At 53.7% G+C, this 25,570-nt stretch overlaps 8 protein-coding genes across 8 annotated transcripts; 4 read left to right on the plus strand and 4 right to left on the minus strand.

Moving 5' to 3' along the window:
• Positions 1–41: 41 nt before the first annotated feature.
• Positions 42–941, minus strand: AB675_11109 (uncharacterized protein; the record flags this gene model as incomplete). Its single annotated transcript, XM_018139928.1, has 1 exon — positions 42–941. The coding sequence occupies one exon, from the start codon at positions 939–941 to the stop codon at positions 42–44; it is 900 nt and encodes a 299-aa protein (XP_017995732.1).
• A 1,583-nt stretch (positions 942–2,524) lies between these two features.
• AB675_11110 (uncharacterized protein) lies at positions 2,525–3,116 on the minus strand (the record flags this gene model as incomplete). Its single annotated transcript, XM_018139930.1, has 2 exons — positions 2,525–3,016; positions 3,072–3,116. 2 exons carry the CDS (start codon positions 3,114–3,116, stop codon positions 2,525–2,527), a joined length of 537 nt encoding a protein of 178 aa, XP_017995780.1.
• Positions 3,117–5,134: 2,018 nt separating this feature from the next.
• Positions 5,135–8,685, minus strand: AB675_11111 (Ubiquitin-conjugating enzyme E2Q-like protein; the record flags this gene model as incomplete). Its single annotated transcript, XM_018139931.1, has 2 exons — positions 5,135–7,468; positions 7,528–8,685. 2 exons carry the CDS (start codon positions 8,683–8,685, stop codon positions 5,135–5,137), a joined length of 3,492 nt encoding a protein of 1,163 aa, XP_017995764.1.
• A 788-nt stretch (positions 8,686–9,473) lies between these two features.
• On the plus strand, positions 9,474–10,436 carry AB675_11112 (uncharacterized protein; the record flags this gene model as incomplete). Its single annotated transcript, XM_018139932.1, has 1 exon — positions 9,474–10,436. The coding sequence occupies one exon, from the start codon at positions 9,474–9,476 to the stop codon at positions 10,434–10,436; it is 963 nt and encodes a 320-aa protein (XP_017995761.1).
• A 192-nt stretch (positions 10,437–10,628) lies between these two features.
• Positions 10,629–11,128, minus strand: AB675_11113 (60S ribosomal protein L27-B; the record flags this gene model as incomplete). Its single annotated transcript, XM_018139933.1, has 2 exons — positions 10,629–10,973; positions 11,066–11,128. 2 exons carry the CDS (start codon positions 11,126–11,128, stop codon positions 10,629–10,631), a joined length of 408 nt encoding a protein of 135 aa, XP_017995793.1.
• Positions 11,129–11,588: 460 nt separating this feature from the next.
• On the plus strand, positions 11,589–17,951 carry AB675_11114 (uncharacterized protein; the record flags this gene model as incomplete). Its single annotated transcript, XM_018139934.1, has 5 exons — positions 11,589–11,686; positions 11,735–13,781; positions 13,838–14,942; positions 14,990–16,289; positions 16,349–17,951. 5 exons carry the CDS (start codon positions 11,589–11,591, stop codon positions 17,949–17,951), a joined length of 6,153 nt encoding a protein of 2,050 aa, XP_017995790.1.
• A 1,259-nt stretch (positions 17,952–19,210) lies between these two features.
• On the plus strand, positions 19,211–21,586 carry AB675_11115 (uncharacterized protein; the record flags this gene model as incomplete). Its single annotated transcript, XM_018139935.1, has 1 exon — positions 19,211–21,586. One exon carries the CDS (start codon positions 19,211–19,213, stop codon positions 21,584–21,586), a length of 2,376 nt encoding a protein of 791 aa, XP_017995834.1.
• A 287-nt stretch (positions 21,587–21,873) lies between these two features.
• AB675_11116 (uncharacterized protein) lies at positions 21,874–25,323 on the plus strand (the record flags this gene model as incomplete). The annotated part of the gene is made up of 1 exon (XM_018139936.1): positions 21,874–25,323. The coding sequence occupies one exon, from the start codon at positions 21,874–21,876 to the stop codon at positions 25,321–25,323; it is 3,450 nt and encodes a 1,149-aa protein (XP_017995816.1).
• Positions 25,324–25,570: the final 247 nt, after the last annotated feature.

A 25,570-nucleotide genomic window follows, 5' to 3' on the forward strand; every position in this document is an offset into this window, starting at 1 on the left:
CAGGCTTCCCCCTGCAAGTATCTCGCTCCTCAAGTACGTCCCTAGTTGAGATACTCCTTCCCAATCTCCCTCTCCATAACATCAAACGCCGGCAGCGCACTGAACCACCCGGCTCTCGGCGTGCCCACAGCCTTGTACGTAAAGCTAGCATCCTCGTCATCGATCTTGACCGTCGCACCACCACGACCCGCCACTGCCGCATCCGCCATCATCTGCGCATGACAGCACTTCTCCAGACTGGTGAACCAGAACACCGCCGCCTCGACCGTCGCACCCGTGGTCAGGAGGCCATGGTTCTGGAGGATTACGGCCTTCTTATTACCGATCGCACGCGCGATGTTGTCGCCTTCCTCTTTGGCGAGCACAACACCCTTAAAAGAGTTGTACACTGCAAGGTCATTGTAGAAGGCGCAGCTGTCTTGGGTGATGATGTCGATCGGACGACCTAGAGTGGCGAACGCGCGGCCGTAGATGCTGTGGCTATGGGCAGCGCAGATGACGTCTGGGCGGGCATGGTGTACGGCAGCGTGGATCATGTACGCGGCTACGTTGAGGAGACGGTTGGGTCCGCCGTCGATGACTTTGCCGTCGTGGTTGACCAGGATCAGGTCGGATTTCTTGATGAGGCTGAAAGCCAGGCCGAAGGGGTTGACCCAGAAGGTGGTGGGGTCGACGGGGTCGCGCAGCGTGATGTGCCCGGCGACGCCCTCGTCGAAGCCTAGCTTGCCGAAGATGCGGAAGGCAAGTGCTAGGCGGCCTTTGAGGTATTCGCGTTCTTCATATTTGTCCTGGAACTTGGGTGGTGAGGGGAATTTCTGCGCCTGAGCCTTTGCGCCGTTCTGGGTCAGACCGGGCTCGAGAGGTGCCGTGTTGGGCTTCTCGTCGTAGCCAAGGAAGGTCTCAGTCTCGGTGGTGGTCTCGGTTGCGACTGGTGGTGCCATGGTGGTAGTGGTTGGAAAGGTAGGAGTTTTGGTGCTGACACAGGTTATTTGGTGGGTTGATATACCACGGGAGTTCTCTTACTGTTTTCAATCCTCGTTCAGTGGGTATGGACTCGTTGAGCGATGACGGAGAAGATCGCTGATTGCGACTGATAAGACACCACTACTTGCGAACGCTTGATTTCGCCCTGGGAACGACAAGACAATCTGACGTTATAGTAGTGCAAAATGGAGTGGTAGAGAGCGAAGTGGGTTACAACAGTGAGCCTCGGATATATCAGCGATCGCAACTTATAATGGAGGTAGGTACGAGGCAGGCACGGCAGGAACTCCAACTTCAATCAGTGCACTCGCGCCTTTCGGTCAAGAGCGCACCATAGGCGGACGGTATGCCCACCTGCGCACCGAGCAGATCCCGGCTACAACCGGTGCCACTTCAAGACCGTGGCACAGCGTTGCTGTCACTCTGCTCTGCTGATCGACCTATGGACTTGAAATGCCAGTCATGCCATTGGACGAGTACATTGAAGTCCTTGACGGCAGTCCTCGCTGAACCCCCTCGCACTTCAATTATTTCCGATGATGCGGGGGAGTTGGAGGCCCCAGCAAATCGAGAGCCAGTAAGTGACATTGCGATCTGATGACTGGCTGCAGCCAGATGGACTTTTGGAAGCCACGAATCCATTCTTCCCAGTTGCACTGTCTCATAGCCTGGAATTCTTTCCGTCCCAGCGAGGTGTACTGCAAAGCGCGCTGCAGTAAAGTCAAGTCAAGTCGGTACCGAGCACCGGAATTTCCGCTCGGCACAAACAGCCGATTTGCGCTTCGTTGTTCTTGATGTAAACGCCGACCATTGAAATGTTTGGCTGTTGTGCTGACATCGTCTTGCGAGCCTGCGAAGTTCGTAGAGTAGGTGTGAGAGTTAACGGCAGGTACCTCGAGGATCTTATGACCGCACCTCAAACGGCCGAGCGCGAGATCGCGGAGGGAACCATCATTCAAGTGAACGCGCTCGACAGGAGGCCACTCCAATACTGAGCCATGTCGCGATCAGTGAATACGTCCCAGGCCACTCAGTAGAGTGGTAGTCTCGTGTTCACGTCGATATTGACTGCGCTGGAGCGATTTGGAGAGATATATATAGTCGTCTTGCCCTCGACAACTCTACCTCTTCCTCCTCTCCATCAACCTCGTTCTCCTACTTGGCGACCTGCCATGTCAAGATAGCATTTGCTGCTACTTGATGGGACGAGTGTCAGTTGGATTGGGTTGGATTCTCGGTCAGCTGGAACGTCACTGAGTCCGATCAGAAAGTGATCGAGTAGAATCCATATCATCCTTAACATTCTATGACAGTCCGAAAATCTATGAACAGCGTCGCTACCGTGTAATCCTTCCCTTCCTTCTTCCCATTAGTGAGGAATCACCTGCAGCAGATGACAGCGACGGTCAACAAGCAGCCGACCTGGTCTGATCGCCGGACGACCTGGACATGGTGACCGGTTGTGTTGACTGAACTGAACAGAGGTGGGTATCAATGCAAGCTCCTCACTCAAATAAAACGCAAAGCCAGCAACGTCCGATCAGTTGTTGGTCTTCTCCTGGACCACAGACTTAGCTTCCTCCTTCTTAGTCTGAAGGAAAGTGCTAGCCCAGTGGAACAGCTCCGACAGGATGACGAGCTCGGTAGTGACAACCGCCTTGCCGCTGGCAACATATCCCTGACCACCACAGTTCTCCTTCTCCTTGGCATAGATCTTGAAGACATGGTCCTTGGTCTCATAGCCCTTGGTTACAGGCCAGAAGACAAAGTCGCTGACAGTCTTCTTGATCTCTTGGGTGTCTGATTTGATGATAGGGATCTTCTCGTCGACCTTGTTCAGCAGGGCGTCGCCGATCTCATCGGCTTTGGCGGCATAGGGCTTTGCATATGCGGCGGGTGTCTGGAAGTAGGGGAGAGCAGGCTTGACGAATTTGGTGTAGCCGGCGTTGCCGTACTCAAGGGATTTGGCGCCGTAGGGGTTGCTCTTGAAGGCAGAGACGGTGTCAGAGACGGCTGGGTATGATGTGAAGTGCTAGAGAGAGGTCAGCTTGTAGCTCTGTGGTGGTCATGGGATGGTATTGGCTCACGTTGAGAGTCGAGGACTGAGGGAGCTCGCCGTTTGCGTCACCCATTGTGTCGACTGTATCGGAAGACGCTATCTTCTAAGGTACTGGTCCAAGGATTGTAAGCAGTTTGTTCGAGTATGAGAGACAACGAGGACAGAAGGTATGCAAGAGACGCGTTGAGAACAGTAAGGTAGGAACATGTTGGGACTTGATAGTGATTGCGAAAGATTGCGAGCGCGCATGAGTGACATGTGAAAGCATTCAGAAACAGGTGGAGCAACTCACGTATCGACAAGCGCTGCGCAGGACGTGGTCGTAATGGTCTGAATGGTTCGAGAGAACTTGAATTTGACTCACGCAAAAACGATGTGTTGTTCGAGTCGATGAACAGATAAGAAGAAAGGACCTCTCTTCCACGACAGAATAGTTCTTGACTTGATCGCGAACTTGGAATGCTCCTTCCACAGAAGATTGAACGTGAAGCTTGGAGGTGCCCGTCATTTGCATTTGCCTCCTGCCACAAAAAACATGTGACAATTCCAGTGGCTGCCCTCGATCGAGTCGAGCTCGGACCCCTTTCTAGTTCACCGCCGCCTATTACGCCACCTTATCCAGCAGACCCCGGGCGTCCCTCACCTCATGTTGCGGCGGTGGACTGGACAATTCTTCCACCGATTCTTATTGATAAGGCGCAACCTCACGTCTACACATCTCAACCACCATTTTCTCCGTACTTGCGTCTGACTCTTGTGTCACCTTCCTCCCGAGACCTCATCAAGACCAGCGTTGCAGGGCCCCTTGTTAGGACAATCTGCATGCCTGTCGAAGGTGCCTACCTCCCTGCCTTATCTCTGCAATTCTCCCCTCGTCCTGTCAAGACTCATCACGATATGCTTCCGGCGTCAGTGATAGGCTGGGAGAACAATAAGGGCGAGACGTCAACGTTAAGATTTAATGGTAGACGTTCAGAATCCTGTTTCTTGTAGAAAAGGAAATATCGTCGCACAGTTTAGGAGAGCCGCCTTGTCGTTCTAGAATTTCTGCAGCCCAGTGTCACCAGAATTGTCCTCGAGCAACATCTATTTCCGCGCAGTTCCGTGAGAGCCTCTCTTCGCGATTGCTATATCTCACACTCGGACAGAGTTTGCTTCTTCTCTTGACTTGGCCAGAGGCCTTTCGCAGCAAGGTACCTTATACCTGCCCAAATCCAAGGAATATTACTTTCGTAGAACAGCGCTTGGAATTCTCCGTTTTGCACGTGCCAAATCCGAAAATCCTCGATGTCCCTATACAGTAGAGGCACTCGCCACACCTCGCCTCTTTGCATGTCAGACATCCACCGGGCGTTGAATTCTTACCAATGGCGGATTAAAGTCATGTCGCGGATGAGGCATCGTGGGCTCGGAAGGGCGTAGCCGCTGGTAGTGGTCGATTACTGCGTGCTAGCATGAGGTATCAGCGGCCGCTAAGGACAGAAGTAGCGTCTGACATGTGGCTTGAGATTCTTGTGGGATTTGGTGACATGTGCTTTTGACCACATCCCTGGCGGCTTCTCAGTTTTGGGATCTGCTCGCAGACTTCAAGTATTCAACTCAGTCAGGTACTGGTGGGCTTGAACACGCTGCAGGCTAAATTGTCCGACGGCTACTTGTAACACATGTGCCAGAGCCCTCCTGAACGCTTCGAACACATGGTTGCGCGCACAACTCACATGCAATTATATTTCATGTCAGTGTCACGTTATCATATGCATCGAAGAATGCAACTGGTCTGATATCATGCATTTTCTAGTATTAGCTAATTACTACTATGAGGAGCCCTTTGTTGCTCCAGATGTCTCGCATCTTACGACATGTGTCAGGGCTTCTGTCGTTCGTGATATGCAGCCTCCTGGGCCATGCCTGCCCGAGGATGCTACCGTTGCGTGCCTACCGCGGCAAGAAACTCCGTGAAGCCCACCCAGTACCCATGCGCCTTCGCTCAATTCCGTCAGGTTCATTTGATGCATGTCATTGCTCCAGAATAATGCAGAGCCCGCCTGGGCAGACGCCAGACTAGGAAAACGAACCACCCATCCACTTCATTCAATAAGCCTCCCGTGCGTCACCTGCATTAAAGTCCTTGAATCCATCAGGCACCTTCCAACCATGTGTGTGACAGAGTCGCTCATAAGCAGCGACCGCCTCACCAACACCGTAAGCACTCTCCTTGGAAGACGGTCCATTTCGGTAGAGCAGTCTCGCGGGACGTTCCTCCTCCGATAGCACCATACGAAGTTGCAGCATCACAGCCTCAAACGTCGTAACCGGGATCCATCCGCTGTTCGTCAACAACTCCATGCAGAAAGCGCCACCTTCGGTGATATGGCCGCCACCGCCTTGGCTGAAGGGCAAGAAGCGAGGCCGTACCACTCGGATGAACGGAGGGGCGTACGGAAACTCGTTGGTGAAGCGCATTTCGAGTACAATGGAGGTCAATCCGGCCGTCTTCATATCTTTGGCGAGTGGTAGCTTAGCATCGAAGGAGTGCAACTCGACAATCCATTGATACATGTTGTCCATGCGCTCTGGGTCAATGTGCCAGCCAAGACGATGAGCGGGTGTCGAATCCTGAATTTTGAGCGCATCCTTGAACCATGCCATTAGGGCTTTGGTTGCCGACGGTATAGCATTGGATGGCGCCTTCAAAAATCGGATGTTGCTCACATCAAGGGTGCCTGGTATGAAGTCGGTCTTGGAGCGTTCCATGCTTTGGTCTCGCTTGCGGCGTTTCGAGCTGCCTCTGCTTTTCGTCTTTGGCGCCAGAAAGATCTCCTCGGGGATCTCGACAAGATCATCATCCGTGCCATCATTGTCAGACGACAGCCAGGCGCGATCTCCCTCGTCAGATATGACACTGTTGCCATCGTCCTCTAGCTGTTCGGCCATGGCTTGACTGATGGTGATGGACTGTCTCGTCTTTTTGTCGCCTATCTTCGTCACAGCATGACCAATAGCAGGTCGACGAGACTTGGAGACGGCCGTTATGGGCAGCTTGATCGGCTGACTGCGCTCGTTCAATGCTTTTCTGGCCTGGTCCTGGTTGTACTCATCAACAGAAGCGCTGCTCGTGCTAGGAAGCGTCAATGATGATTTGATGAAGAGATACCTCGTTTGGATCCAGTCGATATCGGCGACCACGTAGTGAGGAGTCTGTGACACGAACTTCTGCGGAGCATTGACAACTTCCTGCAGAGAAACCGCGTTTGAGACCTTCAGCACGCTGTTGGGCCACAGCTGGTGGTCGTAATTATGGGAGTAACCAAGACTTGTTGCAAGATTGTTCGCCATGTAGACACCATTTCCAAATGCCCGCCCATGGAAGGTCTCCTCGTAGTTGAGGCCCTGGCGAATGATCGAATGCCAATTACTGATGGGACTACCGTGCCAAGCGAACAAGGTTGGGTGTTGTTGTTTCGCTGTCTCCTTGGAGATCGAGTCGATGAATCTCTGTTCCTTGTCGGGTGCGCCCATAGCAAACTTGAATTGCATCCACCCGTCCATACCATCAACACGATCATCAGGTCTGGATATTTGCATGGCTTCCGGGCCATCATCACTCTTCAAGGTGTCGACCTGCATGATGCAAGATCTGTTCGAAGCTATGATCCATCGAAGCAAGTTGAGCGCGGACTCAGAAATTCGAGTTCGCCAAGTTCTGAGTGTCGGTTCCTGACTGTTTTCTTGGGCTTGCAAGTACTGTTGCATGTCAACGACAGCAGGTAGCGTGTCAAGTAATGTGATAATTGCATGCTGCTTGTGCTGCTGTTCCAGTTCGTCGAATTCTGCATCATAGCAATAGCACTCAACTTCGATTAGACCAGGCGGCAGCTTAGTTGCAGGAGTCGAAGGTCTTGTATTGAGAGGTGTATCGGGCCGGACCGGATACGGCGAATACGCAGAGGTCGTTTGTTGGCTTTTGGTCAGAAGCACCGGCATCCCGAGGGAATAGGTAGGGAACATGGCTTCCTGTACGCGGTAGTGCGATTCGCAGCCTTCGATCTCCCTCGATGTTGCGACAATCCAGTCTCCCACTCGGAGTGATTTGGCTTCTGGATGTTGATCATTAGTGAGTAGGAGCTCATGCTTGACAGTGTCCAGCCTCGCACTGAATAGTGGTTTCGAGACGGTCGTCTTCGAATTGGATGAAGTCGGTTGAGCATCATAGGAGTAGCGCGAGGCTTGTTGTAGCGGTGTCGTGTAGTGAGGCAATAGAGGGACCTTCAGGCCAATGCCGACAGGGAACTCTCTGAGTCTGCTCTGTTTCGCGGCAGCATAGCAGAAGCTGACCAGAAGGTCTACCACGTAGGCTGAGAGAGTAATTCCCATTCGATGCTCGGACCGAACCCAAGGGCCATGTACTGATAGAGGCACAACGGTCTTGAACAGACGTAAGGCTTAAGCGCTTCGAAGGTATCCTCAACTTTGTAGTGGCATACGAGACAGAACTCTGTACATCGCACAAAATGACGCAAAGCAAATTGCATGGCAAGCAATGGGAATGACACGTCTTTGAGCAGATGGCCATCCATCGCGTCTGCTTTCACCATGGCAGGTAGCATCTTGGCATTGTCATCGTCTGGAAGATAATACTCATCCATCTTGATGTCGTTGATATTCAACTTGCCCTGGATCTCGTGGACAAAGGCTTCCGCAGATGGCCAATTAAAAGCGCATGACTCTCTGAACTCGATGATCTTGGCGAAGCGATCTCGCAAGAGTTCATTTAGCGGTGTACCGATGAAGAGAGGCTCCAGACGGGACGATGCAGAGACGGTCGTATTGACAGTGGTTGTCTGTCCGAAGGCGGCGAAGGCTTCGTCTCTCGATGGCTTGTAGTTGTTGCACAGTGCTACTCGCATATCTGTCAAGTTGGTGGATGCGTTCTCTCCTCGAATCTGGGAGGCATCTCGGTAGCCATGTGGGAAGCGGATCATCAATACGAAGTAGTGCGATCGCTTCAAGCCCCAAGCCTGCATGGCTTCCTCGGAAATGCCGACTTTCGTCACTCTGACTGAAACGCAGACTATGCCACCAGTCGCAATGTTGCCGATGACGCCAACGCGGAAGCCGGCCTCCCTTGCAGCAAGTAGGTCTGCTCTGATCTTTTTAGCGTCGACTCTCGAGCCCGCAGAGGACTGCTTCGTGCGACCTCGGCTCGTGACATCGAAGTTCTGCGCTGGCTCAACCTCATGATCACTTAGACCAAAGTTATCGTCATCGAACTCGTACTCATCCTCTTCCTCTGAATCATGTCCACCATCGGAATCGTTAACGCTTATAGGATGTGTCGATTGACCTTGTGAGATGGCTGTTGTGAGTGCTTGAGCTACCTCTTCTATGGCATCGGCGATAGGCTTCCCGAAGAGCAGTGGAGTGATGAGCTCAAAAGAATTAGTGATGATATTGTCGGCGTCATCGTCGTCGGTGAACAGAAACCAAGTGTTGCCGTCAGGGTATTCTCCGAGGTCGGAAGCGAGTAGTTTGAGGCGACAGATGCGTGAACCATGCTGAAAGCTGAACGACACTTCGCCTTCGTCCGACAGTATCGCATTGCTTAGCGACTCAGTGTGTCGAAGGAAGAGTTTTCGACCCATCGTGGACGAGCGGTGGACTGTTGAGAAGTGGAGGTCGCTGGTAGGTGTGTAGTGTGAGTGTTCAGAGATCTCCCACTGAAGTACCTCTCTTAAAGAAAGTTGTGGAATAAGGTACTCTGGAAGGCAACAGAAGTTAAGGTCGCTCAGCCGCCGTTAAACACTCCTGCCTCACAATAAGTTGCCTCAACAAGGTAATCGGCCTTGAAGAGAGTCCATCACTCGGCCACTGTCAAGTCAGCGAAATGATAGTGACAGTTGCTCAGTCGGGAGCAGTGGAGGGTTGATCGCGAACGCGATTGTGTGAAGCGTCTCGACTTGGTTCAAGACGACAACATGGCACGGGTGGGCAGAATGACGAACGCGAAAAAAGATGCAGCTTCAGGAGTCAGACCGAGTCTCGAGTCGTGCTCTACAATAGCTCAAGTGACTTCAGAATTCAGCATTATGTGCAGTGGTAGACCAAAAGCCCCTCAGGCAAAGAGCCAGGGGCGGGGCGTGGTTGCCTGGTTCATCAAGTGAAGAGACGAGGTCAAGTCGGCAGGCAAACGACAACTTGTGGGGGAGGCGCTTAAGCTTTAGGCTATTCGGAGATCAATTCCGGCTGATCGCGCCCAAGCCACAGGCGTACTGGCTGGTCGGTGTCTTTGCTGTGGGTATATAGACAGCAGATTTTGGTTCATCAGAGCGGGAGTCGAACTCGATAGAAGGCGATGAGTCGGAAAAGCTCGGCGCGGGACACTTGACGAATCAAAGGGCCCAAGGGTGGTCATTGTTGTACCAGCGAGCAGATGTCTACGTCGACGGCCGATCCAGTACTACAGCCTCTTTCACGGAGTCGATTTGATGCTGTCGATTACCTCAACGATGTCCTGCCTACGGTGACGCTCTCGTCGCAGGCGCAGTCCGGCAAGATCGCAAGGACTGGTCAGTTACAGACTGCTTCTACAGACCTGCAAGCCTCCCTTTCCAAGATAAACGCGCACAACATCCGCACATCGTCAGATCTCACTGTGCTCACGGATGAGATTCTGCGCAGCGGCAATCGGCTTGCGTACGAAGTAGAAATCCTTCGTGGCGATGTCAATTCGTTCTACGATCTCTTGACGGACACTCTCAAGGACGACATTCGGTTGTTTGTTCGCGAGGAAGTTTTGAGCAGCTCAGCAGAGAAAGATGGAGCGGACGCTGAAAGCCTGCCTGGGACACAGCCACAGCAGGAGCCCGCATTCATCACGCAACTACGAAGATTGACGCAGGTCAAGGAGCGTCTCGAGGCAGTTGTGAACCTCTTTGGCGAGGCCATGAAGTGGCCTGTTCCGCCTTCGGAACTCGGCTCGTCGCTGATCACTGTGTCCGCGCCGGAGCTCGGTGGCATTCAAACCACTGACGGGGACGACAAAGCGCGTGATGCTACGAAGAAGATCAGAGTCGAAATACAAGATTTACTTGATTCAGATGGTGGCGGAACTGCGGGCCTGGAGGCTGCTTCACGGAGAGTGGAGGAGTACAGGCAATTGGCCGGTCTCTGGAAGGGCACGAGCGAAGAGAAGGTCCGCATACGTTTTGTAGAAGGTCTACAGAGACTCGTCGACGATCGCAAGCGCAATTTAGAGGCGAGAGGTATTTCTGAGCGGTCTCGAACAGGCAGTCCACACAGAACAGCATCTGCGCAGGGCAGGCCTGCTCGACATGATGGAGGAGGGCTGTTTCGGAACCTTGCTCGTCTCAAGGACGATTTGTACCTTGACTGAGACGTCGGTTGCAACATTTTCATGATTCGAAAACATGAACCTGTGGTATCGGATTTTTCATTTCTGTTCTCCATCGTGACTACTCATTGGTGCCCTGGTCGAGAAATGCCGTCCGCTTGCAAATGCGTGCTTCCGCTGGTCGTGGATGACCGCGCGTTCCGAAAAGCTCCCATCTCGCCGTCTTCGGTCTGCTCAAAATCTCAAAGGCTGGAAGAACCATCTGTTCTTTCCGCTCAGGTATCGCTCCTCCATCGCCTTCTTGACCTGCTTCTTCGCATCTTCCCGCTGGCTGACCTCCTTGAATGTGTCGTTTGAGATGACGTTCTTGAGACCTTCCAGTTCTAATGTGTATCGGGTGGGCATGATGTGGTTGTAGTTGATTTGCTTGATGAATGGCTTGACCTTGGATCGCTTCTCGACTCGCTTCTTGCCCATGCGGCGGGTGACTTTTGATGGGTATCGCTCGACGCCGGCGACAAGGGCGAAGGAAAATGGGTGAGCTTTTGTGCCGGAATCGACGGGTTGGATGATCACGACCTGTGTATTGAATCAGTTGATGCTCCGTGTTCGTTCAAACTAGACGCTTGCGACAAGATATTTCGCAGGTCCGTTGAGGGTGTGAGCCGTACCTTCTTGCCAGCATAGCGTCCGCGGGTAATGATGGCCACGCGGCCGACCTTGAGGAACTTCATCGTGAAGCTTTGGGCGGTAGATTGTGGTTGGCGTGGTCGACTGAAGTTCACGATGACTGACCTGCGGTTGCAGTTGTGCGAGTTTCTTGTGGAGTGCCAAGCTCGAAGAAAGATCAACGGATTTAGACGGAGACAAGAAAACGGGAAGATCCAGATGAGCTAACCACGACTGGCAATCTGTTGACAAACGCCAGTGATCTCCAAAAAGCAGAAGCCAAGCACCTCCGCTAGTGCTCGTCATTGTGAACAAGGTCATGGTCGCTTAAGTCTCAATCAGCATTCATCTCATTCTAGCAGCATATTGAGGCTTTGTGTACTGCTTGCTGCTTTCACGACGACTTCGGACGTACTCTGGCTTCTCATCGAGGAGATTCACCGGGCATAATGCGCGTCGAATGATCTGCTCGATCGCCTCCGCAACAGCATTCCACAGATCGTCGAACCTCGGGCATTGACCATCATGTCTTCGCGGGATGTCTCACGCGAGAGATCAGACTCCCGTCTGGTCAAGCATCAGCATTCCTTCTCGTCGGACAATGGACGAATCCATATTCCCATGTATGTGACACACCATTACTGGTCTGCCATGTGCTAACACATCAACAGGTGGGACAGCTCAGATCCTGAACGAGCACCGCCACCACTTCCTCTGAATCCAGGCAACAGCAGCCCGATCACTCGTCCCAACACATCAGCTCGTATTGAGGAAGCCGCCGCACTGATCCAAGCGCGAGCTCGCGAAAATGCACCTAGTAGCTACACAAGCAATCCTTCTCCGCTTCCACCACAGTCGCCCGAGAAGAGCCCAAGCAAGCCACAACATCGTCGCATGCAGACAATCCAGACCAGCGGCAGCATCGGCAGACTGAGCGATTCGCTTGAGAGAAGATCACCAGATAAAGGCTTGCGCTCTTCCAAGCACGTCGAATTTGAGGACATCAGGTCGAGCCGCAAGGATCGCAGCCCGACTCGCGCCCCAGACTCCCCAACGCCCGCTCCTCGCAACCTCGATACAGAGAACACTCCACCGATGTTGGCCTTGCAGACCATTCGTAGCCGACAAGAGGCTTCGACGGCCTTGCGCGATGTCACAAATGGCGCCACTCCAGCGAATTCGTACTCCTTCGAGGCACTGTCATCGCAGATTCTAAATATCACAGGAATCGCGACGAATCTTCAGCGTGAAATGGCCAACCTCAGTAAGCGAAGCAAGGACAATGCATCGGATCTGAACAATTTGAAAGATGCGACCAACAAGAGAGATGAGGATATCAGAAGCAGCTTGCGAGAGCTTGTTTCAAACCTTGATCTGCGCGGCACTGCCCGTGAGCAACGACTGCTCGGTGCTCCAGAGGCTGCGAGGTCCACGCCCAACCTCGGCTTCTATCTAGAAGACAAGCAATCAACGCCCAAGAAGAGTTTCATTCCACGTATTGCAAGTCCAACAAGCTTCTCTGCCGGTTTCGATCGAGACATCACGGCTTCTCCGTCGCTGGCATATGCCGATGGCGCGGCTAGCATCGCTCTTCTGGAAAAGGTGCTACGTGAGATGGCTACAAAGGAAGGCCAGGAACGACTGCTTGATATTATGGAGAGCGCTCGGTCTCAGGCACTGGTACCATCATCAACTACTGTTCTGCCGCCCCAGCCAGCGTACGACCCAAAGATAATGTCCAAGCTGGAAGATATTCTTGGTCATCTTCGTCAGATCAAAGACGACTCGCACGCCAAGTCGATCATTCGTCACACTGACTCTCCTCGACGCGACAATCAGCTAGAAGTGCGTTTTGAGGGCAATCGCAGAGACTCCAACATGAGCGCTGGTTCCGACTTGGCCAGTGACGATATACTGAAGTCCTTAAAAAGTGTCAAGCAGTCTATGTCGCAGAACGGCGGTCTGACAAATGAGGTCAAGGCTCTAGTCCGCGAATTGCGAGGAGAAGTGCTCGGAATGGGTCGAGAAATCGCGAAGAAACTAGAGAGCGCACAGAACTCAGCTCGAGCGATTGAACCAGCTTCATCGGGCCCGAGTCGTGACGATATCGATCTTATTGTGGACGATGCGCTAGCTGAGCTCAAGGAACATATGCACAAGATTGTTACAGAAGCCCAACAACACAGCAAAAAACCTGAGAAGCCTGCCGTGGACACAGCCGCCGTTGTCTATGCCGTCACCACGGCCATCGCCACTATGCCTCGTCCAGAACCAGCAGCTGACCGCGATCTGGACGCTGAGCGCGAGGACATTATTGCTGCTGTCAAGGAAGCATGGGAAGAGTGTAAGCCTGAAGTCTCGCTCGAACACCACGGTTTAGAACGAGACGAAATTCTCGAGACATTGCAGGAAGGTCTCAAATCTTATATGCCAGAGCCTCTGCAGCCGACGGTCCACGAAGCAGGCATCACCTACGACGAGGTGCTCGATGCCGTGCGTAAGGGTATGGCCGGCTTCACACCACCACGGGTCGAGTCTCAAGAGCAGGTCACACGCGACGAGATCTTCGCTGCGGTTCGAGAAGTCCTTGAAAACTTTGATTGGCCAGCTCCATTGCTTGCGCCCTCTTCGTTGAGCACCAGCAGCGGTCTTAGCCGAAGAGAAGTCATTGATGCTGTCGAAGAGGGCATGAGAAATCAGCCACCTGTTGCCAAAGAGGTAGATTCAACCGTGATGACCTCTTCGACGCTATCAAATCATGCTTGGAAGGCGAGCAAAACCCATTAGGCGGCATGGGCGAGCGTGTCGTTGAAGCAATGCACGAATTTTTGGGTAGCATGAAAAACGAGTTCCAGCAATACTCTGCAGCTAGCGGACGGGATACCGAGCAAGTCCTCGATGCCCTGAAGGATGGACTGGAAGACCTACGGCAGGACATCCAGAGCTACGTCGACCGAGCAGCGGACGTCACTGGCAAGGAGGAAATCATCGACGTTGTCAAATCAGGATTTGCCACTATGCAGGAAGATCTTGATCGCTCACTGAGGGAGCGTGGTGCGCAGCCGAGCGCAAATACTCCTGAACTTCTCGATGCCATGGAAAAAGAATTTGAGCACCTGCGCGATACCATCAGCAAGTCTATGGTTCGTGGTCAGCCTGATTCGGACAAGGAAGACATTCTCGATGCGATCCGCGACCTCAGTGATGATCGGAGCTCCGCTGTTGGTAGCAATATCAGCACGGAAGACATCGTTCGCCAGGTCAAAGAGGAGCTCGAGCACATGCGTATAGCTCTGGCCGGAACATTGGTCAGCTCTGGAGCCTCTCTCCAGCGAGAGGATGTTCTTGAGGCCGTGCGCGAAGGCATGGAGAATCACCGCGGAGGAAACCGCGGAGGTGATGGCGAAAGCATCCTGTCAAACACAAGCGAGCTGCTTGATGCTTTCCAGGAAGGCGTCGATGGAATACGTGCCGACCTCCAGAAGATGATCGACCGACCAGTTGACCTGACCAGCAGCTATGAGATCCTGGATACCTTGAAGACAGGTATTGAGGATGTTCGAGCGGACATTGGTAGGCTACAGTCTGAGGCAAACCCGTCCAATCCGCAAGACCGGGCGATGGTTGTGCACGATGAGAACAAACTCACTACAGAGATCGAGGGCCTCAAAGTCATGATCACACAACTTCGAATCAAGGTCGAGGCGCTGGACAATATGCCACCACCACCATCTGAAGTCCCGTCTGAGGTCCACATACACAAAGATGACATCGACGAGCTTCACGCTGCTCTGAACGGCATACATGCGACAGTCAGACAAGTTCGGGATGCTCCTGCTGCACCGGCGCCGGAAGCTGTGATGCCGTCCAACGCAGCATGTAAGGAAGACACGGACGCCTCGAGACTCTGATACGCAACATGAAAGCTACCATCGACGAGCTTGTCTCACCTGGTGTAGACTCTGCTGCTAAATCCGAGAAGCTCAATGCCATCGAAGAGACTCTGGCCGAAATCAAAGTCGCCGTAGAGGAGACAGCCACGAGGTCTACCGAAAGCAGCGACAAAGTCGATCTAGAATTGATGCTGCTGACAGTCCGAGACGTACAGAAAGCTGTCGAAGAAATGCAGGAGCACCTCGGTACTCTGAGTGCTGACGACGGCACACTGTCTGGTACAAACCTCAAAGCCGTCAAATCACTGTGTGGTGAGATCAAGGACCAGATCATTGCATTGCCTTTACCTGATCTCGAGGCACTACCGACCAAGGACGATGTTGTGGATCTTCGCGACAGCCTGAAAGCTTTTAGAGATCAATACGATGCTGACAACGAGTTGACGGCTCAAGCTTTCGAAGCTCGCAAAGTTGAGCACGGTGGCATTGCCGGCAAGATCGACGATGTCAAAGGCGTTCTTGGAGATCTACGAGACGAGCTCATGGCCAAGCTCGACGGCAGCGAAGAGGGTATCGTGGAACTGAACAAGGTCCTGGGGCTGCATCATGACGGCATGAGCACGTATGCTACTGCTGAGAGCATCGGCGAATTGTCTGAGCTTGTCAGATCTGAACTCAGCAAGATCGCAGAAGGGCACACCTCAATCAAGACCGACACTGAGGAGAGATCGTCAATCCTGTTCAGCAAGCATGAAGAGACCAGTGCTGAAATTCGAGCGGCCATCGAAGAGAAGTTCACCGAGCTCATGACCAAGTATGACGATGCCCAACTGGCTAGCGATGTCAAGATGGCCTCCTTCGGCGAATCCAGCAAGGCTCAGACCGAGGCCGCCACCGAGATCAAGACCGTTGTGAGTGAGTTGAAGTCACTCATGGACAGTCTTGGCTCCACGGTCTCCGAGACTTGCGAACGCATGTCAGACGATTCAAAGATCGTGTTTGAAAAGGCCGACGAAGCGGCCTTGAAGATATCTGATCTGCACATTGCGAATGCTTCCGAGCATGGACAAACTCGTGGAGAGATCGCCAAAGCTGTGGAAGCAGCATTACGCTTGGAAGGCACGGTGACCGAGAGCCAGCCAGCACTTCTGTCGGCAATCAAGGAGGTCTTGGACGCTGTCACCCGACACTACGAGCACTCTCAGCAGCACAGCGAGACCTTCACTCGAGCGACTGAAGAGATCAAGTCTGGAGTCAGCTCTATACCGGCATCGATTCCTACCTTGCTTCCAGCGCCAGGAAGCCCAGTCCGCGAGAGTCCTCCACCAGACAAGTATGACGACTCGCAAGTCCACGACAAGCTCAACAATCTGATCTCTCATGCTGCATTAGCAAAGGAGATGTACTCTCTATCGACGATCATCATAAAACCACTCATGAGAAGCTTGGGGACATGGCGAAGCTCGAGAAACTGGACAAGCTTGACGAAATCCATGGCCATGTTGTTGCTGCTGCAAGCGAGATAACAGCCATGGTCGCTACTCAGAGCCGTCTGATGGCAGAACATCATGACTCTAGAGCCCAGGCGGCCACTGAAGCTGCAATCGCGCTCGAGAAACGCACCGCCCAGAAGGAGCTGGTCGAAGCAGAGATCGTGTCGCTGAGACAGGAGAAAGAAGCACTGGCTGCTTCGATGGCAGACCTTCGCCGAGAGCACGAGCAGCTCAGCGGCCAGACCAAGAAGCTCACTCGCGACGTCGCCAAACTTGAGACCGCTCTCAGCATTCGCCAGGAAGAGATGCGTGACATGAACAGTCGTGCTGAGACCCTCGAACGTCGCATCTTCGAAGGTCTTATGAATCATGCTCGAACTGTTCGCACCAGCAAAGCCATGCCGACCTCGAAGAAGATCTCGCCTGCAGAGCGTGATGCCTCCATGTCTCTGAAGCGAGTCGTCAGCACCACATCGAGCACAGCAACAACACGGCCGTCGACTGCTAACGCCAGCAAGCAAGGGTCTGCAATTGGCTCTGCTGTCGGCATGACTCTGAAGAAGCGTACACCGCTCGGATCAGGCACGAATACTCGACAGTCGAACGCGGATCGCCGTATACTCAGCACAAGCCATGTTACTGGACGAGCAACACCAGACCGTGCCGGTGCTCTGATTCTTGCTCCTGCACCCAAGCCTGCAAGCTCATTCGTTGGGCTCAAACGCTCTCAATCCGTTAAGAGCAACCCAAGCATGTACGCTGGCAGCCGCAAGCCCAGCTGGAATGGCGTAGTAACGACCGTGGCCGACAAGGAGAACTTTGGCGATCCAACTGCACTCATCGACGGCGCTGATGAGGGCGCGGAAGGCGACGATGACGATGAGCAATTCAGTGATGCCGGCACAGAACGACGTACCAGCATCGTCAGTGGTACCAGTTACATGTATACAGACAGCCTGGCATACGGTACTGGAAGCGAGGTCAGTGGCACAGGATCAAGTGTGAGTGGTCGGAGGACCGCGAGCTATGCTAGTAGTATTGGCGGCACGATCAACGGTCAGACGCAGTCCATTGCAGAGGAGGACGAGAACGACCTGGACAATGCAGCGGACCAGAGCGCTGCTGAAGAAGGAGGCGTCGATGATGGGCTGACACAACAATTGACCATCACTGCGACGCCGGCGAACCAAACAACAGCGCTGGAAGCAGCAAAACCGAACTCGATGGCGCTTACTCTCGATGGGGCATTCGATGAAGTCGACTTTGCGGCCACGCCTGACCTCGACGGGAATGATTGGTTCCAGCTTATACCGCCGCCCAGCTTCACCGAGAGTGGAGGCCTACGATACGACAACAAACCCAACAGCGACTTGCACGGCAGCGACAGTGGGCTCGGCACTGAGCCGCCTACGGCGACTGAGGAGCATCCACCTGCTGCGGTGGGAGAGGCGCTGGAGTATTTTCAGATGAGTCAGGCTGAAGCGCTCGGCACTTCGAGCTGAGGGCAGTGATGATGTTTGGGTACTAGGTGGGCGTTGGCAACTTGGCAGATAACGGCAAATGGATATGGCAGGGCCAGAAGGTTTTCCAACGACGTGAACGACAAACGGGGCGTTGATTTGAGTATTGATTTCAGGTTTATTGATATTATTGTGATGGCGAAACGGCAGGATCAAGCTTTCTTGTTCGCATCAAACCGAGCGTCGGAAAGCCTGTCAATCTGTGTAATAATGTAGCACTAGTAAGTACAACATTAGCAGATGTCCGAATCGATGACGCTGTCATCCCCTGAGTCTATCAACACTATGCACTATGCAGTCGCGTTCTTCTGCCTGCAGGCCAACTCTGTCATCTGATCATGGGGAGAGAGCAACGGGGCATGTGAAGATTCTCTGCAACGTTGGTTGTCCAGAAGTCTGGACGGGTTCAGCCCAACGCTCAACTTCGTCTCCTCTGGCTGCGAGGATGCAGATGCTGCCATCCATCGGCCAGGCCAACTGTGAACACGGGGATGCAACTCCGGGCGATCGTACCGAACCTTGCTGTTGGGCAGCATTGTTCGGCACCTAAGAAGATTTTTGTGCAACATTGGCTACCGAAATCTCGGGACAGGCGTTAGCTCGATGCTCTATCGAAAAAGAAACCCGCAACCACTTTTGGCATCCGTCAGGCTGGCCTATCGCCTAGCGCTGCCAGTAGAAGCACAAATCCAAGCCTATCATGACAGATCCGTATCACCTGCATCTGTCAGACCGTGTCAGTGCCACAAACGGGCACAGCGGCTTTTTCTAACGTTTCTTATTCTGAAAAGCTTCATGCACGACACAAGCCCCGCTGCTGCCCAAAACACAGACGAGCTGATATCATTGATTGAACTTTATCAACGACCTGCAGGCTCGCGGCGCGCGGATGCAAGTCGTCGCATGTAGTGCCAGGGGAGCACCCCCGGCTTTTCAGCCGCGCGACCACCGAACTACTGGGAGATGAGCGCCCAGAATAATGCCGGTAGGCCAGATCCATCGCGGGGATCGCGGTACCTGAAGAAAAAACACGAATTTGGTGTTGGTGCGACTCGCCTATCGGGCTGGCCACTTTGCGCAGCTGAGATGATGTTGCGGTTGCTGCCGTTTGGCTAGGCTAGCTGATTTCTGCTGGTGAAGTCAGCTACCATGTCTCGAACGTGAGCCTGGCGTTTTTGTGCGTTGTTGTGTGCTGTGTTGCTTCTCTTCGCTCCTCATCCGCGTGAGGCCGAGCTCACAGGATGCCTGGAAAGTACTCCTACAATCTAGTGCTGGCCGACTACTCGAGTCAGGGCCTGATCTCCTTGCCGAACGATCAGCAGCTGCAGTACTTGCGGGAAGATCAGCCGTCGCGTGTTGGGAATACCAAAAATTCGACGTACAGGCCGCGAGGTCCGTCGGGACGTCCCGAGACTGCGCTCAGTCACGCCTCTGGCCAGGACTCAAGTCGGAGGGTGGTCATTGTTGATTCAGACACGTCTGATGACGAGGTAGTGCGGGTCGAGCAAGATGTATCACAACAGCAGTCTGTTGAGAGATCGGCGGAGTTGCTCGCGCGCAATGTTGGTGAAGATGGAGGAGACCGAGCTGCTCTGGCAAGCACTCACCAAGCCGTTACCAATCCACAACCACACGTGCCGCACCCCGACTCGAATGACACCTCTAGGAAGCCGCGTAACAGACTTACGAAGCCCCGTCGCAGTGGAGGGGTCAGAGCTCTGATTCAAGCGAGGTACAATGAAGAGCTGGCTGCTGCGATCGCAGAGGAAGAGAGCGCAGGCGAGCCCGTGAACCATACACCAGTAGGGACTGAGAAAGGCAAGAACGATCCGCAGTTGGGGAAGGTTGAGGCGGCGCAGACGAATGGAGCATCCGCGCAAGACGATGCAGCGAGCGCAGCAATCAATAAGCTGTCCCTGCATGAGTTCCTCGATACTGTGCCACGCTCCCCGCGCAAACCAAAGTGGCAGCCTCGAGGGCCGCAGCGAGAGCCTGGGCAGCATGTTGACCGTCCACATACACGTTCGATATCGGTGCAGGAGTTTCTCAGTCTCGAGCCTGGCCCTGTAACGGACGGTGTTGCTACTGCGAAAAGCAAGCCAAGTACCAGCACAGAGGGAACGGCTTCTGGGTTAAGCAAGCCTAGCACCAGCACAGAGGGAACGGCCTCTGAGATCAGAAAGCCCGCTCCTCCACTGAACAAGAAGAAGAGCTCGCCAAATCTGGTCAGTCGCCTGCCGAGGAATGTCTCGAGTCAACATCAACGTCCGGCGTCTTCGCCTCAGCATGAGAAGCCGCAGGAACTCGTTATGCCGAGAGCCTCTGTTGATAAGCCTGCAGACCCGGCGCCTAGCACAGGAAAGCAGACTGAAAGGCCACGCTCTCCCGATACGGACACTGTGCGGCACATAGGTCGATCGCCCAGTCCTCAAAAGCCGGCCGAGAAGGACCTACGTCAGCACGGACCAGTGCGACCAGTATCGAAGTACATGGAGGAACCGGATTTCGATGGTTTCTCGGACGTCGACGACGATTCCTATTTTCCTGCGATTGCGCACTATTCATCAGCACAGACACAGTCGGGGCCGCCAGCCAATATGCGGCGATCTTCGAGCGTGCGAACATCATCACATCAGAGACGCGATAAGCTGTCGCAGGTCCTTGGTCGGCCAAGCCGGCCAAGTAGTGCGCATGGCATGGATGACATTCTGCAGCTGCAACACGACCGGGAGTCCGCTGTGCAGTCGAGGCAACGAATGATACACGATGTGGCGAGCGCCGGTCGATCCAGGACGCCAATTGGATCGCCGGAGCTGTCCTTGACGACGGCAAGTTCATCCACATCGCCGTTTCCGCGGACTCCTAAAACGAACATGGGTGCCTCAGGCAAATCAAGTCGGCAGGCCAGGGTGAAGCCAAGCGGTAGCACCGAGTCGTGGGGCCTTCCAAATATTGTTGTCTCCGATGACAAGGTCGAAAGCCTCAGTCAATTTCTGGGTGAGCACGATGAGTCCAAAAGCTCGAATGTCATGATATTCACATCAGATGAGGAAGAGGAGGACGACTACCCAACCCCAAGACTGCAAAGGCTTGAGGAGGATGTCCAGATGGCGCCTGCCAAGTGGGGCACGATTTCGTCTGGCAGACAAGTCAACTTCACCCGGAAGGATGCCGATACTATGAGCGAAATCAGCGCTGTGTACCCGCCTGATATTGGCCGATACACAAGCAATGGCGAAGCAGGTGGTCCGCTGGCAACAGCTCTGGCAGGCATGAGACATGGTGGTGAATTAGGAGCAACTTACAAGCCCGGGAAATCCTCTCGATTTCGGCGCTCGATGAAGCCTGGCGATCTGCTACAGAAGCTTGGATTGAAGGACCGAACTCCTCCTAGACCGATCGACAGTCCACGACCAATTCAAAGTACTACTACACCAAGTGCTAGTTCGCCTGGAGGTGCCAGATATTACAGACCTCCAATGCCGAGAAGTGCAAGCAGTCAGAAGAGCTTGAGCTCGAAGAGTGGCTGGTCAGGATCGAGTTCGGGAAGGAACCCGAAGTACCATCCTTCCTCAAGTTCCCGTGGACGCCTTCCAAAAAACGATGAATGGATCTAGATGGTGCGGGAAGGCACCCAGTATGGAAGGAACAACCACCAAGTTACTGCCAATAACAGCTGGCTCTTCCTGAAGCCATCAACTCCCCCACCACATGCATTATCGGTGCTCCGAATGTGGCCTTAATCATGTATGAGTTCACTTGCAACATCTCTCATTTCCTGTGCTGCACTCCTTTCTGGCGATCCCACGACGATAGAGATGGCCGATCTAGTCTGTCCACCCTTCAAGTACCTGCATCAGCACTGTCTGTACCATTATCGTATAACACCGTACCACATGGATCCATGAGCGAGACTCACAGCGATGACGCTGCTGCACTTCACCATATTTTCAGCAGCTCCTCATCCATTCGTGGCTACCACACCGCAGCAGCGACTCCTGGTTACAAACGCACCAGCCGGCCTTCGCTCGATCTGGACTTCAAGTTCGGTGAGCCCTCGACGCCGAGACCAACCAGTCGTGTCGAGCAGCTAGGCCAGCATATCAAACAGAAGCTCTCTGGCGGACACCTAAGCAGGACAAGCTCAAAGAAAAGCATACAGAAGTCGCTCCGTGAGACGAGTGATCTGGGTGGCATCGCAGAAGCCAGTCCTCCGGACGTACAAGGCACAGGCACCGCGCCCGCCAGCCACTCCACAGCGCGCCTGTCTTGCCTGCTTGCTTCCAGGAACGCCAGTCAGGGTGGTTATGATAGTGATGCGAAGAGCCTCGACAGCCCTGTGCTCGCCAGCAGCGCTGGAACCATTACTCTCAAGTCGGGACTTGTACAGCAGACTCTTGAAAAGCTGGAGTCGCAACGCTCATCCATTCGGTCACTCACAAGCCCTCCTTCAAAGCTCAACAGGGTTTCAGGTCACGGTCGGTCAAATGCACTGAAGGGTCTTCCACCCATTCCCTCGGTACCTCTCCGCAGAATGTCCTTCGTGGATGCCTTGCAGATGCGCAATGATGAAACACCCAAGGAAGTCTTGCGTCGCGTGAGCTCCGGAGTCGACGAGGGAAGCATTGAGATATCGACCTCTCCGGGAGTACGCCCCGGCCGTCTTCCCAGCATCATGGAAGCGAAGTCAGATTGGCACCTCCTGCCTCCGAAGCGATCGTCCAGCTTGCCCAGAAGTATCGAGATCAGGAAGAAACACGACTCCTCTCCAGAGACTACAATTGCAAGGGATAAGCGAGACACCACGTCAGAAAGCGGCAAGCGGATAAGCTTGATATCCGAGCTCTATCCTCAATACCTGGAGTATGCTGAGCATAGAAATTCGAGTGACACGGCGGACGTGGTGGTTCCCGTGCCGCGGCCCACGAAAGAGCTCGACTACAGCAATACAAATGGTGCTGCCCCTCCTGTGCAGCTAGATGCCACCATGGCCCCTTCAAGATCGAATACGATGGCATCGTCACTGTACAGAGACTCTGACTCCGTCCATCTGTTCAACATGCGGATCTCCCAGAGGCTAGCAAGCCAGATTCAATTGCCCGTGCGATCACCCACAATATCTCCAAGTGAGTCTCGACGGTCTTTCAGTGTAGATGACTCGCGTATGGTGAGCGGTCATCGACGCATCTCAAATGAGCATAATCGGCAGCCATCGGACCCTGCAACACGTCTGCTTTTCGAAAATTTCTCGAAAGCAAGAGACCAAAGCCAGAGTTGGAAGACTGTCACTTCTGCCCACAGCGGCTCTTCTCGTCGAGACGTGCACCAAGCGTTGCAGGATAACGCAAGCTCGTGTTATTTGAGCAATACCGCTCCACCGACTGACAGCCACTGCAGTACTGCTCGCGTCAGCAGACGTCAATCGCTGCTCAATCCGCACAGTCTTGCTGTTGGTGGCAGATCGGTGTCAGGAGACTACTCGGACATCCAAAGGCACAATCGCGGCGTGAACCCTGACAGTGGCCCATCCAGCGCCACTCAACGCCGCAATAGGCGCTCATCTGAGAACAATCCGCCTGCGGCATCCACTGCCTTCAACAGCCAACGCCTCGCTGATGGACCAGTACAACGAGCTAGGGAGAGGGAGATCAGTCCAACACCTTTGCCGAAGCATCTGCGTGAATCCAGAAGTCGTGCCGAGCAGATGAGCGAGATCAGCATTGGCAAAGCAATGGATCGACGCAACGAGAACCTTACTGAGATCAGTCTCACTGACTTGAAGGACTTGCACAAGACTGTCAGCTCTGCAACAAAAGCTGGCAGATACGATGTGCTACGGCTCACAGATGGCGCCGATTCGATCGCACAGAGCGCTCCCGGTTCCATCGGCCAGCGTACACCAAAGATGGTTGGTGATGCTCACTGCGATCGGAGCCGGCGCAACAGCAAGCAACGGAGACCCACTCAATCTCAAAGCACAGAAAACGCCGCGGACAATTGGGCTCGAGCATTTCGGCAAGCTCGCGAACTACCGCCGAACCATGACAAGTTCTTAACAGTCCCAAGATTCGACCGAGATGGCAGGAAGAGAAGACTCACGTTGAGTACGGACAACGTGCCACCTGTCGTGCCAAGAATCGATTCCGGCTCGTCGTGGGACACTCGTAGATCTCGGAGTGTGGATGATGCCCTCAACGCCACAGCACTCAAGAAGCACGCTATCTCATCTAGCGGTTCTCCAGGACCCGCACTGCGAGCTTCTGATGACACTGCGCTGCCCCGTGGTCGACTTCATGGTCAAACTCCCAAGGAACGCATGCCGGGCCTCGGTGATGCTCGCCAAGGCACTTCGAGCAGGAAAGGCCACACCTCAACCACGCCGCTGAAGAGCTTTTTTGACGCTTGGTCCAAGTTTCCCAGCCACACCCGGGCCGAACGTAATGGTGCTGCTGGGGAAGCGGACGATATTATCGCCCGCGATTTTCTCACCTCTGCTGGTGGCGCACTGCCCCCAAAACAGTCAGACGAGAACAAGCCACCACTAAATCACAAGTGGTCAACTATTCTGCCCTCCAGCCTACAGAAGACACTCAACAAGAACAAGAGTAAAAGTATGCCATTGCGTGATCGGGCTATGCTCAGTCCAGCCGCGAGAGCGCGACAGAATCGCAAAGGCCTTCTGGGCAGGTGGAAAAGAATGTATAGAAGCAGCAGCACTGATTTTCGCAAGTACGCTCTTTTTCATGGCCATCGGAGCAGTGTCAGTCTGGGCGATGCTCTCGAGTATCCAGAGCTAGAGTGTCTAGGTGGTCATAACCACGACTTACTCACGGAGACATGTTTGCGACGTCTTCAAGAAAGTCTCGACGCCCAGCTGAGCCAAGAGACGGAGACATCACAGCGTAAGATCACGAAAAGAATGTCATGTCCGGAGAGCACGCAGTCTGGACCTGCTCGGCTCCCAAGGACGCAAGCGATTGATTGGGGGCGGTACTATGCAGACTGCGTAGGTAGCCTTTCGGCACTGACAAGTGAAGCTAACACTCCGAATGCTGAGACGAACGAGCCGGAAGGAAGTCGTATGAGGAGCCCAGTAGGAAGTCCGGAGCTGCGCGACAGTACGCTCGATTTCCAAAAGTCGCTGGGCAAAGAACAGGAGAGAGTCAAAGAGCGACTGATGAAGAAGCTTGAGGACTTCGGTCCTGATGGGCATGTCAGTCACGAACACCAAGACGGTCAGGAAATGGACGATGAGTTGAAGCGATTCAGCTCCATGACGAAGAGCACGGTCGACACACTTGGAGCGAGCTCCATCAAAACCAAAGATCTGAAGATTCCTGGGAGTTTTGGTTAGTTGAGGAAGAGGGCAAGAGAGGGTATCTTTGGGTTTTGTATAATGTATAATGAGATGACGGCAGTGTATACGTTAGTGCGGAATGGTCTTCTTGTTGGATTATGCTGCGGACGAGGAGGAAAGCGATCGCTCTCCGACGCCTGTGTATCATTATGTACGATATTGACAGGGAGTAGACAGTACACACGATAGAGCCTGCAAAGGGCAGTAGTGACGATGGTAGCTCAAGCATTCTGATCATATACGA

This window comes from Cyphellophora attinorum, assembly GCF_001299255.1.
Source record: "Cyphellophora attinorum strain CBS 131958 chromosome Unknown Contig36, whole genome shotgun sequence".
NCBI lineage: Eukaryota > Fungi > Ascomycota > Eurotiomycetes > Chaetothyriales > Cyphellophoraceae > Cyphellophora > Cyphellophora attinorum.